The sequence below is a fragment of the Lepidochelys kempii genome, chromosome 1, assembly GCF_965140265.1.
Source record: "Lepidochelys kempii isolate rLepKem1 chromosome 1, rLepKem1.hap2, whole genome shotgun sequence".
In the NCBI taxonomy this organism is placed as follows: domain Eukaryota; kingdom Metazoa; phylum Chordata; order Testudines; family Cheloniidae; genus Lepidochelys; species Lepidochelys kempii.
The window spans coordinates 139,189,800-139,206,112 of NC_133256.1; the positions used below are offsets into that span (position 1 = coordinate 139,189,800).

At 41.8% G+C, this 16,313-nt stretch overlaps 1 protein-coding gene across 4 annotated transcripts in view; it reads right to left on the reverse strand.

Moving 5' to 3' along the window:
- Positions 1-16,313, reverse strand: part of SH3KBP1 (SH3 domain containing kinase binding protein 1) — a 339,518-nt gene that overhangs the window by 111,926 nt on the left and 211,279 nt on the right. The window contains exon 1 of one of the 4 annotated variants that reach the window (XM_073356836.1): positions 13,280-13,395. The exons of the other annotated variants lie outside the window; for them this stretch is intronic. Within the exon in view, the coding sequence (XP_073212937.1) occupies positions 13,280-13,291 (12 nt within the window). The 5' untranslated portion in view covers positions 13,292-13,395. Of the gene's footprint in view, positions 1-13,279; positions 13,396-16,313 lie in introns of those variants that run through there. 4 annotated transcript variants of the gene reach the window in all.

The window sequence follows — 16,313 nt, forward strand, 5'->3', positions numbered from 1 at the left end:
TGTCTGACACACACAGATCCACCTTTTGCACATCTGAATCCAAGCGGACGAGCAAGCAGAAAAGCAAAAAAATAATAAGCCACGGAGAGAGCTCCAGATTAGATGACTGTTAGAACAAAGCAGGATTTTGTTGGGGTTCTCCATTTCTGGGCAGTGTCAGTTGCTTGTTCATCAGGGTCAAATCTAAGCATTGTTTTCTCCTCCAGTGAAAAAAGATAAACTGCTGTCTTTCATCAGGTAAACTGTAAAAACACACTTAAGGCTAATAGCCAGTGCTCTGAATACTGAACAAATAGGCAGATGTGCTTTCAAAGATTAAAAATTCTTTTTCAAAATTGCTTTCTCTCTTGAGTTTTTAAGAAAAGGGTTATTGATGCTTCATGTGAAAAATCACTCTTTAGCGAGCTGGGTAAAGAGAAAGATTCCAGTGATGTCAAAAGGTACTTGAAAAGACACTTTAAAACAGGAGTCTCAAATTCAAATGACCACGAGGGCCACATGAGGACTAGCACATTGGCCCGAGGGCCGCACCACTGACCACGCCCACCCTGCTGCCCTGGCCCTGCCCCCACTCCACCCCTTCTATGAGGCCCCACCCCTGCCCTGCCTCTTCCCACCCCTTCCCTGCCCCCATTTCAACCCCTTCCCTGAAATGTTAAGTAAGATGAACAACAAAAAGCACTTATCTTGGTGGAAGAGGATTTATTTATCCAGTACTGTGTGTGCATGACACTCTAAAGACAAAAATGACAAGCCCAGCACCAATCTGCTTGTAGACAACACTATAAATTATGACAAACAATGGAAATGGGAGAGGCTACAAAAATATAATATGGTTGAGTTGGTCTACTATACAGGCAGCTTGACGGTTCTGTATTTATTATTTTTTCATATTTTTATTTGCAGTTGCTAAATGAAGATTTAAAACAACAAAAAAAGAGTTCCTTTAAAATAAAATCCGAGAGTGCTGAAGGAATTGGCGGCTGTGATTGCAGAGCCATTGGCCATTATCTTTGAAAACTCGTGGCGAACCGGGGAAGTCCCGGATGACTGGAAAAAGGCTAATGTAGTGCCAATCTTTAAAAAAGGGAAGGAGGAGGATCCTGGGAACTACAGGCCAGTCAGCCTCACCTCAGTCCCTGGAAAAATCATGGAGCAGGTCCTCAAAGAATCAATCCTGAAGCACTTGCATGAGAGGAAAGTGATCAGGAACAGCCAGCATGGATTCACCAAGGGAAGGTCATGCCTGACTAATCTAATCGCCTTTTATGATGAGATTACTGGTTCTGTGGATGAAGGGAAAGCAGTGGATGTATTGTTTCTTGACTTTAGCAAAGCTTTTGACACGGTCTCCCACAGTATTCTTGTCAGCAAGTTAAGGAAGTATGGGCTGGATGAATGCACTATAAGGTGGGTAGAAAGCTGGCTAGATTGTCGGGCTCAACGGGTAGTGATCAATGGCTCCATGTCTAGTTGGCAGCCGGTATCAAGTGGAGTACCCCAAGGGTCCTGGGGTCGGTTTTGTTCAATATCTTCATAAATGATCTGGAGGATGGTGTGGATTGCACTCTCAGCAAATTTGTGGATGATACTAAACTGGGAGGAGTGGTAGATACGCTGGAGGGGAGGGATAGGATACAGAAGGACCTAGACAAATTGGAGGATTGGGCCAAAAGAAATCTGATGAGGTTCAATAAGGATAAGTGCAGGGTCCTGCACTTAGGACGGAAGAACCCAATGCACAGCTACAGACTAGGGACCGAATGGCTAGGCAGCAGTTCTGCGGAAAAGGACCTAGGGGTGACAGTGGACGAGAAGCTGGATATGAGTCAGCAGTGTGCCCTTGTTGCCAAGAAGGCCAATGGCATTTTGGGATGTATAAGTAGGGGCATAGCGAGCAGATCGAGGGACGTGATCGTTCCCCTCTATTCGACATTGGTGAGGCCTCATCTGGAGTACTGTGTCCAGTTTTGGGCCCCACACTTCAAGAAGGATGTGGATAAATTGGAGAGAGTCCAGCGAAGGGCAACAAAAATGATTAGGGGTCTGGAACACATGACTTATGAGGAGAGGCTGAGGGAGCTGGGATTGTTTAGCCTGCAGAAGAGAAGAATGAGGGGGGATTTGATAGCTGCTTTCAACTACCTGAAAGGGGGTTCCAAAGAGGATGGCTCTAAACTGTTCTCAATGGTAGCAGATGACAGAACGAGGAGTAATGGTCTCAAGTTGCAGTGGGGGAGGTTTAGATTGGATATTAGGAAAAACTTTTTCACTAAGAGGGTGGTGAAACAATGGAATGCGTTACCTAGGGAGGTGGTAGAATCTCCTTCCTTAGAGGTTTTTAAGGTCAGGCTTGACAAAGCTCTGGCTGGGATGATTTAACTGGGAATTGGTCCTGCTTCGAGCAGGGGGTTGGACTAGATGACCTTCTGGGGTCCCTTTCCACCCTGATATTCTATGATTCTATGATTCTATGAAAATAGAAGGCATAAAGAGACCTCAGGATGCACTTTTAGAACCAGGAGTTCAAATATGTATTTGTCCATTTGTTTACTGAAAAAAAACCTTGGCGAGTTCCATGAGATTAATTACCTATTAGCCACTTTATTATGTTATTTACAAATACAGTAATTTAAACTAGTAATAGGGTGTGGTTTCACAGAAGCATTAAAAAGCTATGGAATTCCTGAATTCAGACTGCACGTGCAGCCTTCATTCTACTCTGGTCTGGGTACGCATTATAACACCCTCAATGGAATGATTACAGACTGTCAGGTAATCCAGTATCATTCCATTTTTTCTATCACTTTAAATGCACAAATGTAACAACCTGTAGTATTCGGTGTTAGACAGTCATTGATTGTTATTTACAGTATACGAAAAATACACAGTACATGCATTTTACCTACCAAAACTGCACTTAACATCTAACTTAAAACGTACTGGTATTATGACAATGCAAGAGTCGTCTTTTGTCTCTTCCTTTATGTAACTCTCCCACACTGCATTGTTCCATTGTGTGTGCCTGGTGAGCTGTAGTGTGAAATGGGAGTGCTATGTAGAGGGAAAAAGGGAAATAACTTAACAGTGTTGCCAACTCTCATGATTTTATTGTTAGTCTCACAATATTTGATGTTTTACGTAAAGACCCAAATCCAGAAGCCGAGTCATCACACAAGACCCTCAGCTTCCATTAAAAAAATGTTTCTAGCTCTCGTGGTTGCAAAGAAAAGCCTGAAAATGCAATGTGAGCATACACTAAAGGCTCAGAAACCAAAAGGCAAATAAAAAGAACCCATTCATTTTTTAACAAAATCCCTTGATTTTAAAGCCAATCTCATGATTTTGTGGGTTCTGACTCACAATTTTTCTATGTTTGGGCTTGGCAATGCTGCTTAAGGCACACAATAAAGAAGGGGAAGCAGCAAAGGGCAAGACAATAAGTGGGAATACATGATAAAACAAAGAAGCTATGAAGAATTAGGCTGGAAAAAACACAAAATCAAAAAACATTCAAACAAAATAACTAGTAGCTTTCCCATTATATAAGGATGAGATAAATAAAATGGAAATAAAGAGAAAAGGAATAGAACAGGAAAAAACATCAAATCATAGCACAAGAAAGGAGTGCACTATTCTCTGAGCACTGTAACTCTTTTTCTCATTAATATGAGCAAGTCACTGAAATCCCATTCAGTGCTGAAAAACTGACCTGTAGGCCATTAGTATATTTTCCATTTGCCCTTCCTAACATGCCTCAAACCTGGTCTAACCTGGGAGAGCTACTTTTAGGTTTGAGAGACATCATTTCAATGTCCAAGACCATTCAGTCCCTGACTTCTTTCCTAAAACTGCCATGATTGTGAAGAATGTCAGCTTTCATGCAGTGGACGCTTATCTACAGGAACTGGACTGAGATCATCAGCTCCTTTCATTTTGGTCAAATGAAGAAACATTATATGGATGACTTCCACGTCCTTAGCTATGTGGGTAACAGAGAGCTAAAAATGAAAGACTCCATACCCTAATAGCAAATCCCTGAACTAATCAGTTCTTTGACTAATATTCTGAAAGGGAATATTTCCAAACTTTCAACTAGCTATAGACAAAGGGGTATAGATTTAAGAAGTTTCAACATTTAGAACATTTGGCCCAAATTCATCCTTGGTTTATTTCCTCTAAAGTGTTAAACCTATAATAATTAACTTTTTCTAGTCATTTTATTTTACACAAACAAAATTATACACATTCGCTATCAGTAAAGACACTGGGATTTATGTAGGGTAGTACAGTTTATATCTTCCACATTCATGTAATTTATAGTATTACATTAAAGCAGAGATTCACAAACTTTACTGGGTGGAAGACATCTAAATAGAGAGATTGTCTCATGGGTTATGTCTACACTGCAATGAGACACCTGCAGCTGACCTGAGCCTGAATGTCTACACCGCAATTAAGCAATGCCTTAGCCCCATGAGCCCGAGTCATCTAGCACGAGCAACCGTGGATTTTTAATTGCAGTGTAGACTTACCCACAGACACCTATCCTTCCATTTGCAATCAGATGACATCACTTCAGCAACTTCAGCAATTGCTTACAGGTACAATTATTTTATGTGTTTTTAGTGCAATTTGGAAGTTGAAAACAAGGACCAGAGCCAGCATCATGTGCCAACCAGCTATCCGTGCACCATCCTCACCAAGTGATCCAGAGACACAAGCAATCTACAGATCACAGTTTAAGAATTATCTAAGGCACCAAAGAAATCAAATATACACTATAGTGCATAAAAATAAGGAGTGAGGGGAAATATATAAGTACTAATTTACCATCCCCTACAGCTCAATAAAACAAATAAATAGGCCTGACAATGAAATAGCATTTGCTGGCTGAAGGCCTGAATAGCTCAGAGAGCTGGTAATTGAATACAGAGAATAATGGAATACAGAGAAGTTGCAAGTTCTAACACAATCCAGGTCAACAGCAAACAAAAAAATACCATCTGATTGCTGTACGATGCTGTAGAGCGGTGACCTGAAGGGCTTAAAACAGCCCAGGAGAGGGCACTGGCTGGGAGCAAGCAGTTCCGAGGCTGATTGGGGAAGCAGGCTCAGCTGTGGCCACACCACAATCAGGGCTCAGCTGGCCCTTATATGAGGGCAGTGGGCCAGGAGCAGACAGTCTCCTCTAGCTGTGGAGCGTACCAGAGTACCTGAGGTGGAGCAGGGCTGGGGGAAGGCCAGAGGAGCTGGGGAGCTCCGGCCTGGAAACCCCCCAGGCTGGAGGCCTAGTGTAAGGCTGGATGGGTACTGAGGTTGCAGGGGGCAGCCCAAAGGTAGGCAGAGGCAGCAGGTCCAAACCCGCCCTTGCCTGTGATGATTGGCTTATACACTGCATTCCACCCCGTGTGCGGGGGCTCAATGGTGACTGGCAGTAGCCAAAGACTGAGGCGAGGTAGGGATAGTGGGTGTGTATTCCCCGGGGAAGGGAGACCCACAGACTGTGGGGGTACTGCCAGGGGGAAGCACCCTGGGTAAGAGGGGCACCAGGGTCCGGGAGGGACATGGGGGCCAGCAGCAAGCAGGACACCGGCCTGCACAGGGTGCTCCAGAGGCTGGAAGAGCTAATTCCCTGAGAGACCAGCAGGAGGCGCCACAGGGGTGAGTCGCCACCCCGCTACAGGTGCTTATATGAAATAAGTTTATGAACACATCAACAAGAAAAGCCCATCCATTAGCAAAACTGGAAATCTTGTTAGCAGTCCCAACAGACAGGCCAAGAGCTGAATAAGCCTAGAGAAAAAGCTATTTGTTTCACATCCTTCCAAGTTGGGTCACAATGTGAGGAAACTTGCAGTGCTACTTTCCACAGTGTACCTGTTCTGTGAATAGAGGACTTCAGTCTCTAAAGCTGTTATAATGTGGTGCTTTTCTGAAGCCTTAATATTTCAAATGGAAAAACAAAAAAACAGATGTTTTTCACAAAGGGCTTCACTTGTGTCATATTAGAAAAAGACAACTCTTATCTCCCTCACTTGCCATAGTAATAATTTCTATCATTAAAATGATAAAAGGACTAATGTGATCCTTGGATGTACAAACAGGAGAATACTGAGTACGAGTGGAGAGGTTTTATTAGCTTTGTATTTGGCACTGGTGTGACCACTAATGGAATATTATGTCCAGTTCTGATGTCCACACATCAAGAAGGATGTTGAAAAATTGGAGAGAATCCAAAGAACTGCCATGACCACATAGGCAGGGGAAGTAAGGGTGCGGGGGGTACTGCAGCACCCCCAGGTTTAATGCGGGGCTGCTAGCCCCGCTCCCCAGCCGCTGGCTCCACACATAAAACCTGGGGGTGCTTCCTGTGCCTATGACCTGCTCCCGGCCCTCTGCCCGCATTCCATTCCCCAACCCCTCACCTCACCTGGGGCTCTGGTCCCGGCTGCTGGCCCACTCCCTGGCTGCTGAACCTGTGCCTGGGACACACTCCCAGCCCCACGTCCCAGCCCCACGACTGGGGCCCGCACCTGGCTCCCAGAGCCCCACGGCTGGGGTTCTGCTCTTTGCCCTGCGCGTTTGGTCCCAGCTGCCGGTTCCTGCCTAAGGCTCCACTCCTGGCCCCAAGCTGTGGCCTCAGCCCCCTTACCGCTATCCAGGTCTCCCCCTCCCAGAGATACAGCCTTGCTTCCAGCCTCAGTGGGGTGGGGAGTGGACAGGGATAAGCAGGCTGGCTTTCAGCACCCCCACTACTAAAAATGTCCCAGCGCCACTGCATGACCATGATTAATGGATGGGAAAACATGCCTTATAACGAAAGACTCACGGAACTCAATCTGTTTACTTAACAAAGAGAAGGTTAAGGAGTGACCTGATCAATGTCTGTGAGTACCGACATGGGTATCAGGGTCCTAGCCTGCATCAATCTAATGAGTGAAGTTGACCCTGACAGACGCTGTCTGATTGATTGTGCCACCTGGTTAGTTGACGAACTCAGCAGGCTGATACTTCCGCTCAGCAGCAGCTACAGTTCAGTGGCTCCTCATCCCATTCCTAGCCCGCAGCTGTGCTTGGTCCGGTTTCTGCTGTCTCCAGCCTTGCTCCTTCTATACCCCTACCTGTACCTGCTCCTGCTCCAGTCTTTTCCTGACTCCGACCCTCGGCTACACCTTCTGACTGAGATGCTGGTTAACCCTTCAGCTTAGGCTTTGGTTTCTGACTTCCAGCTCCAATCCTCTGCTACACCTTCTGACTGTGAACCCAGTTAACCCTTTGGCTCAGCTCAAATTGGTAGGTCAGACTCTTGCTCTCACCACTAGGCAAGACCACCACTGCTGATAGTTTGAGCAGTTCAAAAGATTGAACAAGGGTGAATAAGGTGCCGGACTGCCTTTCAGATGAATTTCTCAGAGGCAGGTGTGCCTTTGCCGGGCATTGAGAGAATCACGAAGACCCTACAGCCCAGGTTATGGCCTTGCATGTACAAACAGCAGCCCTACAGACTCAAGCCATCCTACCCATATCTGCTGCCCCGACTTCTAGAGAGACAGAGATTCCAATGCTGGATACGTTTGATAGGGACTGGAGCAAGTTCCGCTTTTCCATGACCCAGTGTTGGCTCTTTTTTATTGTTCAGTCCCAATCATTCTCCACTGGCCAAACCCAAGTAGGGCTTCTTATTAGTCTGCTAACTGGACAGGCACTGGCCTGGGCATCTCCCTTCTTGGAGAGCACTAGCCCCTCTTCTGGGCAAGCTCAAAGACTTCATCCAAGCCATGGTGATTGTGTTTGATGATCAAATTGCACATGGTCTACTGAGAGTACATTAGTTCATGTGATCTGTGCTGCCAAAGCAAGTGCCCATGTGCCAAACTACTCTGTCTTCTCCAGCCTTTGCCTATCCTGCCTTGATCCTGTCCTTGGCATCCTTGAATTTCATTGTAGAGTTACTTTGCTCCCAGGGGTACACAGTCATCCTTGTCACCATTGATCTCCTCATTAAGATGGTGCAATTTATTTCCATTTGCTCCCTCCCAACCCCCCCAAGAAACAGTCCACCTTTTTCTAGATCATGTTTTTACTTCCATGGGCTGCCCACCATACTAGTCTCAGATGGAGATTCACAATTCACTTCCCACTTTTGATACCAACTCACAAACTTTTAGGAACTGCTTACCTACTCAGCCTATCACCGACAAACCAACCGGCAGAGAGAGCAAGTGAACCAAGCCCTCGAACAATGCCTCCACTGCTTTCTCAATTATTGTCAGGATAACTAGCTGGTCATCCTCCAATATGCAGAATTTGTGTACAATTCTGCCCATGCATCCTTTCTACACAAAGTAGGGTTTCCACCATCGCCTTCATTCAGCTGCACCTACAGACTCCCAACTCCCTATCACAGCAAGTCTAGTTGCCCACCTTCACTGGGTCCACCAAGAGCTTACTGAACGCCTGGAAGTCACCCAGGAGGCCTAAAAATGTCATGCTGACCAAAACCAGCGAGCCATATAGACCCTGTCTGTAGGAGAAAAAGTCTGGTTGTCCTCCAAACACCTCAAAAACTCACCTGCCCCTCAGCCAAATTGGACCACCAGTATCTAGGCCAATTTAAGATCTTGGAGCCAATTGACCCTGTAGCATTTAGGCTCCAGTTGCTGGAATCCTTGAAAGTCCACCCAGTTTCCCATATTTCCTGTTTGAAACCTCACATGAATAATTACTTTCCCAGTCACTCAGCTTTACTGCCACCTCCCATAGATGTCCAGGGCCAAGAAGCATATGAGGTCTGGGAACTCCTTGACTCCACACAAGTTTGAGGCAAACTCTTATTATCTGGTGGAGTGGGAGGGCTATGAACTGGAAGCGCAATCATGGAAACCAGTAGAAAACATTGGTGTTCCACAACTAGAACATGCCTTCCATCAGAAACACCACCTGAAACCTGGTCCCATGGACTCTAGTAGGTCCCCTTGAAGGGGAGGTGCCAGGACTGATAGGGTCTAGCCTGACTTCTGACTCCCAGTTCTGACCCTCCACTATGCCTTCTGACTGCGACTCTGGTTATCCTTTGGCTCGGCTCTAATGGATAGGCCACATTCTTGCTCCCACCACTACACCAGACTGCCCATGGCCTTGGGGAACAGAAATTTGATAATAGAGGAATCTTCAATCTACCAAATAAAAGTATAAGAAGCTGGACAAATTCAGACTAGAACAAAGGTGCAAATTTATAACAGTGAGTGTAATTAATCATTGGAACAATTTACCAAGTGTCGTGGTGGCTTCATATTCACTGGAAATTTTTAATGTAAGATTGAATGTTTTTCTAAAAGACACGCTCTAGTTCAAAACACGAATTAATTCAGGGAATTAATACTTGAAACACTAATTAATTCAGGGAAGTCGTATGATCTGTGTTGTGCAGGAGGTCAGACTAGACAATCACAATAGTCCCATCTGGTTTTAAAAATCTATGACTCTATAAAATCTGAAATTTTGACATTTGATGTTGCTAGATCCTCAGTTATCACTTTTGTTAATGAGCTAAAAATCTTTCCTCCCAAGAGATTTTACTGGGATTAGTGTATCCAAGTGACAAAGTAAATGCAGGGAGTTGAGAGCAACAGTTTAGCTAAGTAGAAATTGCCTAAACAAATGGAGCAAGACATATTGGAATCACAGATGAGTAAAAAGCTTAGCAAATGAAATAAAAAGAACAAATGCAGAACTAAATCTATGCAGCATACTCCTAACTACCTTATCTCAAAGGAACAAAAAAAATACACAACTAAATGAGGTATGCGAACAACATCTGAGTGAACATAGTCGCTTGCTTTCTCTCTCAAACTGCATCCGATAAAGTGAGCTGTAGCTCATGAAAGCTTATGCTCAAATAAATTTGTTAGTCTCTAAGGTGCCACAAGTACTCCTTTTCTTTTCTCTCAAACTGGAGATTCACAATGGAAGGTCAGATTTCTGGCAAGAACGTGGCTGAAAAGTAAGGTAAATATTCTTGTAGCAGACATCTTTCTTTCGTTCCCCCTCCTCCTTTTATTTATTTTTAGTCATAACTTCTACTGAGTATGGCTCGTGCAAATGAAGGGATCATTTCTCCCAATACCACTCATTAGAAATTCCACCATTTGTGGGTTGCAATTCAAAACACAGTTCAGAATCAGTTTTCTGTCATTTGAGGAGGAGTCTATAGTCAGTCTACACATCATGGTCGAAATCCTTCTGTGCTTTCTCATGAGGAACGTACACTGTCAGCAACTAGCATGCTCCAGATTGCACCATCCAGCACAGAAAACTGCTTTTATGAAACCTCCCCTTTTGTAGCAATTAGCAACCAACGGGGCTGTTACAGTGTTAACAGGGATGCTGCTGCTTAAAGACAGCTATGATTCCTTGGTTCATTCGCTATATCAACAAAGTTATGTTCACCGATAGAAGAATAATTATGGCTAGTCTGCACAACCAACACTTCAGAATAGTCACACAACCTAAGAAATTTTCTCTTATTATACTATATTTTCTTGTGTAACATTTTGTAAAACGGCATTTATTCTGTGTCTATCCTGCCATCCATTCCTTTTCCCTTTTTTTCGCATCATCTGGTACAAGCAGCATTTTCATATTTTAAAAAACAATCTGTATTCTTTCCCTCAATGGAGATATAATGCATTTTTTCCAATACCATGCTTATGTGCTCCCTCTCCCCCGCCCCAGTAGTGGTGCGCTCTTTCTTTGCATCAGGAGCTTCTTGATACCGCAGAGGTTTTCCGATAGAAGCGCCTATCTGTAAAGGTACTTACATAGCCCTAGTCACCACAGTATCAGAGCAACTCACAGTCACTAATGGATTTTATTCACATGACAGTCCTGTGAGGTAGGGAAACATCCCCATTTTATAGATGCAACAGAGCAACTCAGGACAGAAGCAGGAATAAAACCCATGTTTCCTGACTCCCGGTTCTATGCTCTGGTAACCCACCAGATAACATTGCCTTTTGCCATCTTCTGTTGTGTTTCTTTTTGTTTTACCCGTGTTCCTTTCTTTTTATGCTTATGATAAGTTGTAACTAGTGACAAAAGAAAGATAGTAATATTACAGATTTTTCTTGATTTTTCATGGTAATGAAAACAAGACTACTTAGTTCTTCTATAGTAAAGTTATCATGCCAGCAATGATAAAAAACAGTTCAGTAATATTCTCAAAAGTTAACTGATAAAGAAACTGTTCCACTGTCCTAATTGACAGTCCCTTCTGCAACAGTGATGGACAGTTACTACTCCCTTGGATCCAGTCACAAACACCTTCCCCTCCCCCAAACCTGCCTGAAAGGAGGACCTGTGGAATGCCCTTCAGACATAGTCAACCCTCCAACAAACAGTCCCCCCCACCCCCATCCCTCCCAAACCCCAAATCCAACAACCAAGAAAACTGGTAAGACTGAACATTTAGAAAGTAAGTTTTATTGTAATCAGGACAATAAAGGAATTTTCACCACCCTCCACTATTGTTTCCTTCTTACTTTATGTGACATTTTTCTTTTTCCTTCTTTTTGTTCCTTCTTCCTCCATCCTCTTTCCCTGCTCTGTGAGCTTTTACCATATTTTTGTGCCCTTTTGGCCATCCTGCTTAGTTTTATACCTTTATGCTCTTTACTTTGGAGGTTTTTGTATTAAAAAAAATTCTTTACCGGGCAGCATAGTATTAGTAGCAAATTATATAACGAAGAACTGCAAGGGAAAATTGATAAGCAATCTCGTCCATTTCCCTTACCAGCCCTTCCAAGGATAAAGTTCTTTGGCACAGCATGAACAAGGAAACTCACTGGAACTTATCGGTTTCGCTCTGCATGAATCTCTGGAGTGTGGAATACAAATGGAAAATGACTAGGATCGTGTGATAGTTTTCCTCTGCAGCAAGCGCCTTTCGCACAGAGACAGCTTTAAAGGGAACAGTCAGCTCTGTGTATGAAGCTGCGCTGATATCTGTTTGGGTGGCCAGAGTGCGTAAGTATCAAAATAGCCAGAACACAGCAGGCAGCAGTCTATACAAGTCTAGGAATTGCCGTTTGAGCAGCATTGCTCCAAGGCCTTCCTCAAACCAGCAGTTTACAGTCCCACTCCTCCCGCACACAATAATTTTTAATAGAAGATTTTCACAAAGTGCTGAGTAGCTCTCATCTGTAAGCTTGTATTTTAGGATATTTTTAAAAAGCAAGTATTTTTGTGTCAAGATATTTTCTTGTTAAATTTCTTTTGTCAACAAACAGTTAAATCAGACTACAGACATTTCATCCTGTAGACTGTCTAGATATTATATGCCCCCCCCTTTTTTTTAAAGGCAGGAAAAGGAGACAAACATGGTATATTGTAAGCTTAAACGTCTATTCAGGGAAACTTGTAGCTTCATTTCATGTTTGGATGAGAACTCACAGACTTCTGCTTTTAAATGCATGATCTTAGAGATCTATATCTACCACACAAGTAAACAAAAAACTATTTGCACCAAAAAAAAAAATCAAATAATTTATTTGGTGTTTCTCCTTTGAATGTGCTAGATAATTTCATAACACACACCACCAATTGGCACAAATGCTCCTTGCAATTCCATGAAGTAATGATTGCTGTTTAGATTTCATTACTTTACTGAAAAAAGGTGTGACAACATCAAGAAATTACTAATTTTAGTTTTTCCCATTCATACAGCAAACTCCAAATGTCACCTCACAGAAAATGAAACACTAAAGCGTGCTCTCTTTTTCTACCAAGGAAGAGGAACTTTAGCTGTACTAAATTATTTTGGAGAAAAAAAATGGATTTTTGGTTAGTAAGCAAACACTTGAAATGGCTACACATCCTAGAGAGATGGTGAAACAGTTACTGCTTATGTGAAATGCCAAGTTACATTATTCTTTAGAGTAAAGTACTGGAAAACAAGTAGTATAAAAATTGAAAACATCTGTGTAAGTTTAATGGCCAAATTGACCGAAGGGGAAAAAATTACAGCAAAACAGTTCCAGGACAGACTATGTCTTCACAGAGTAATTCCTTATTTTAATATCTTCCTCTTTAACAGAGCTGGAGTTCCCATCTGCTCAAGATCCTGACTAATACAAAATAGTTTATTTTCGTATACACAATTTTTGTCCACTATGGAAAGAACCCTCCTACCAAACATCTGTGCTCTACAAAGTATAAGTTGCAATATAGTATTAGATGGTTAAAAACAAAAAAAAAAAGCTTGTTTAAAAAGAAATACCTCCTCTCCCATTGTGAAGTAAAGCTGCCTTTCTACAGTTAGAAGTGTCCAAGAAGAGCATCGGAGTTCTCCCACTTCCCTATAATAGCTAAACTCACAAGTCTAAAAGACCAAGCCTAAAACTGAGTCACATTTAGGGCCCTCTGAGCTTTGAGGAAAACAAAGCTTGCATTTGTTTATTTCACAGGAAGCCTGGAACTTTTTCGTAGTTTTGCTTACTTTGGGGTAGAGGTTTCCTCGCCTTTCCAGACAGAAAACTCAGCTTCACTGGCTTCATGTATATGACAGCCAGAAAAGGCAACATAAGCAGTAATATGCAAAAAAAATTCGTAAACAGCTCAGACAGAAAATCTTTTAACATATAAATCATATAATTAAACTGAAAAATTATTCTGGTCTTTGTCACATTCCAACTACCCAATTTTTTCACCAATTCAAAAGCTAGGAGCTAAAATTCCACGTGATTTACTACTTTTTTTAAAAGCTGAAATATCACCATGAATCCTCTCTTCCACAACAAAAGTATAAAATCTTTACACTTCCATGTCCCATATAAAGACATTCATGCAAATGTGTAAGAATGATCAGAAATGGAAAACAATAATATGGATACCAAAGAATAAATCAGAGGAGGCCATACCTCTCTCTTTTATTTGAGCTATACCGTGTGTTTACCAAGCTTCAAGACATTCTGCAAAATTCCACCATTAATACCAAAACAACAAAATTTAGGCATAAGGACATGAAACAAAATACCTTAACAAATGAAAACAGGAATTTTGAAAGAAGATCATAAATTATCTAGTCAGGACAGTGAAGCAGACATACCTACTGCTGGGAAATGTGCCACAGTACTTTTTTAATGACCAGAAATGATCACGAGGTTGGTTTTACCTCTCATGTAGGAGACAAACCCTCTGACTCTTTGACAGCATCTCTATAAGCACAGTAACCACCCTAGCACCACGCTGTGGAACAGGTTTGGTAATGGCTCAGATGGCAGTATGCAACCTGAGTCATCAAAACCACTTCCTGAAGAAGATGTTAATTTCAAACTTACACTGAACAAATTCTTTTAAACTCATAATGAAATATAGCCTTTTCAGTTGTACAGAATATAAAGTTGGGGTTCTTTTTTAAAAAAGCCTAAAACACATTTTAATTATATAAACCACAATCAATTGTATTTTTTAAAATCCTCTGCTAAAGATATTTTTAAAAAAGCCAAATTTACAGATTCAGAAAAAAAAATCCATTGATTAATTCAAACTGATAGAAAATTATGACTGTACAAAGTCTCATTTCAGTTGCTTGATACAGTTCAGTTTGCTTTATGTAACATGAAAATTATTTAATCAGAAATCTCCTTAATACCTCAACAAATATGAAGGTTACATATGCAACATTAAAGCTGAATTAAACTCGTTATTTTATTATTTGTGCCAAGCTATTTGCTATCTTTACTTCCCATGTTCATGTATGCAAAGAGTACCAAATGTTTGCTTATTAAAACCTTCCTGAGCTTTAAAAAGGCTACCTACCAACCCCAACCCCCCGCCCCCAAAACAAACAGTTCCAATGTATAATTAAGGATCACCAGCATAAAGGTTAAATTCTCAAACAAAAGCAAACAAAATAGAAACAGAAAAGAAAAACTCATTTCAAGTAAATCTACATGCTAGAAATTTCACAATATGATTTATAAACTGCCACAAGTGCCAAAACAAGCGTTTGAAAGCACTGAGTTTCGAATGTAGGATTTTACGAAGTTGTAACAGTTCATCCTTGTCTGCAATGATCAGGTAAATCACCCTAGGATCTTGCTAGGAAAAAAAAATACAATTGTTTCTTTGATGTAGACAAAGTCTCAGGAACCAACTTTGCTTATGATCACTATATTAGTTATTAGGGTTTATTTCAAGTAGGTTTTACTGCTATTTTACATGTTGTGTTGTATCACACTGTCAGCCAGTTATCTGGGAGCTCATCAGATAGAAAGTAAAATCATTCTACATTTTAGATACATACCAAGGAGCACTGGTATTTATCAAAGCATGTTCACTGTACTGGAGTTGAAACCTGTGGGGAATGGAGAGAAGCAGAGCAGCTGCCTCTTTCTAGAAATTCACTATCACATTAATTCATGTCTCCACAGAAAATCTCTGAAACTCAGCGATATGGAAATCAGCTTCACTTTTGCCTAAATAAAGCACGGTGATTTCTTGGGAATGATCCATCCCGAAATGCTTCTACTTTTTTGTTTCCAGGCCGAAACATTTTGAGATTTCATAGATTTTGTTTTTCAGGGTACACCACCAAAGCAGAAGTCCATGGCTCCCAACCAGGAATCAAAACCAGACTCTCCATAGTATTGCTACTAACATCACCTAGCTGTTATATAGTCTTTTCACCAGTAGATCTCATGCAGTTTTCAAGTAGCTCAAGTAGGCAAAAGGAATCTAAAATCAACTGTTTCCTCCATATGGACAATGCTTTCCTTCACTTTGGTATGTGATGTATGTGCAAGGCACTGTGGTATAGGCAATGTTAAAGCATCCTATATTTATGTCATTTATACTGCAATAACAGTTTTTAAAAATAACGATCTTAAGTGACACAGAGCATTGTTGTATGGTACTCATTTTTTTTAAATGCCACTTATACAGCTACATGATCTCTGTTAAAACCCAGGGCAAAGCCATTTCACTGACAGCTGGATTATGCCCATTTACCAGAGAGTAGCTTGAACATTTTACAATCCAGAGTGAAATCATGATATCACAGACACGTTTGGGGAAGGAATATGGAAGATGAAAAGAGACACTGCTCACTGACGCATCACTCTTCAAGAGGGATTCAGCAAAGACTCACTGCCAGTCTGGTTTATCAAATTTGTTCCTCTCTATTAAACTCAGTTTTCCAATTCCTGCTCCATTCCCTTTGTACCTGTTTTCCTGCATGAGATTATGGTTTCACAATCTCATGCAGGTATAGATCTAAACTGTCCTTCATCTGAGAGCTAGCTGTGTTTTAC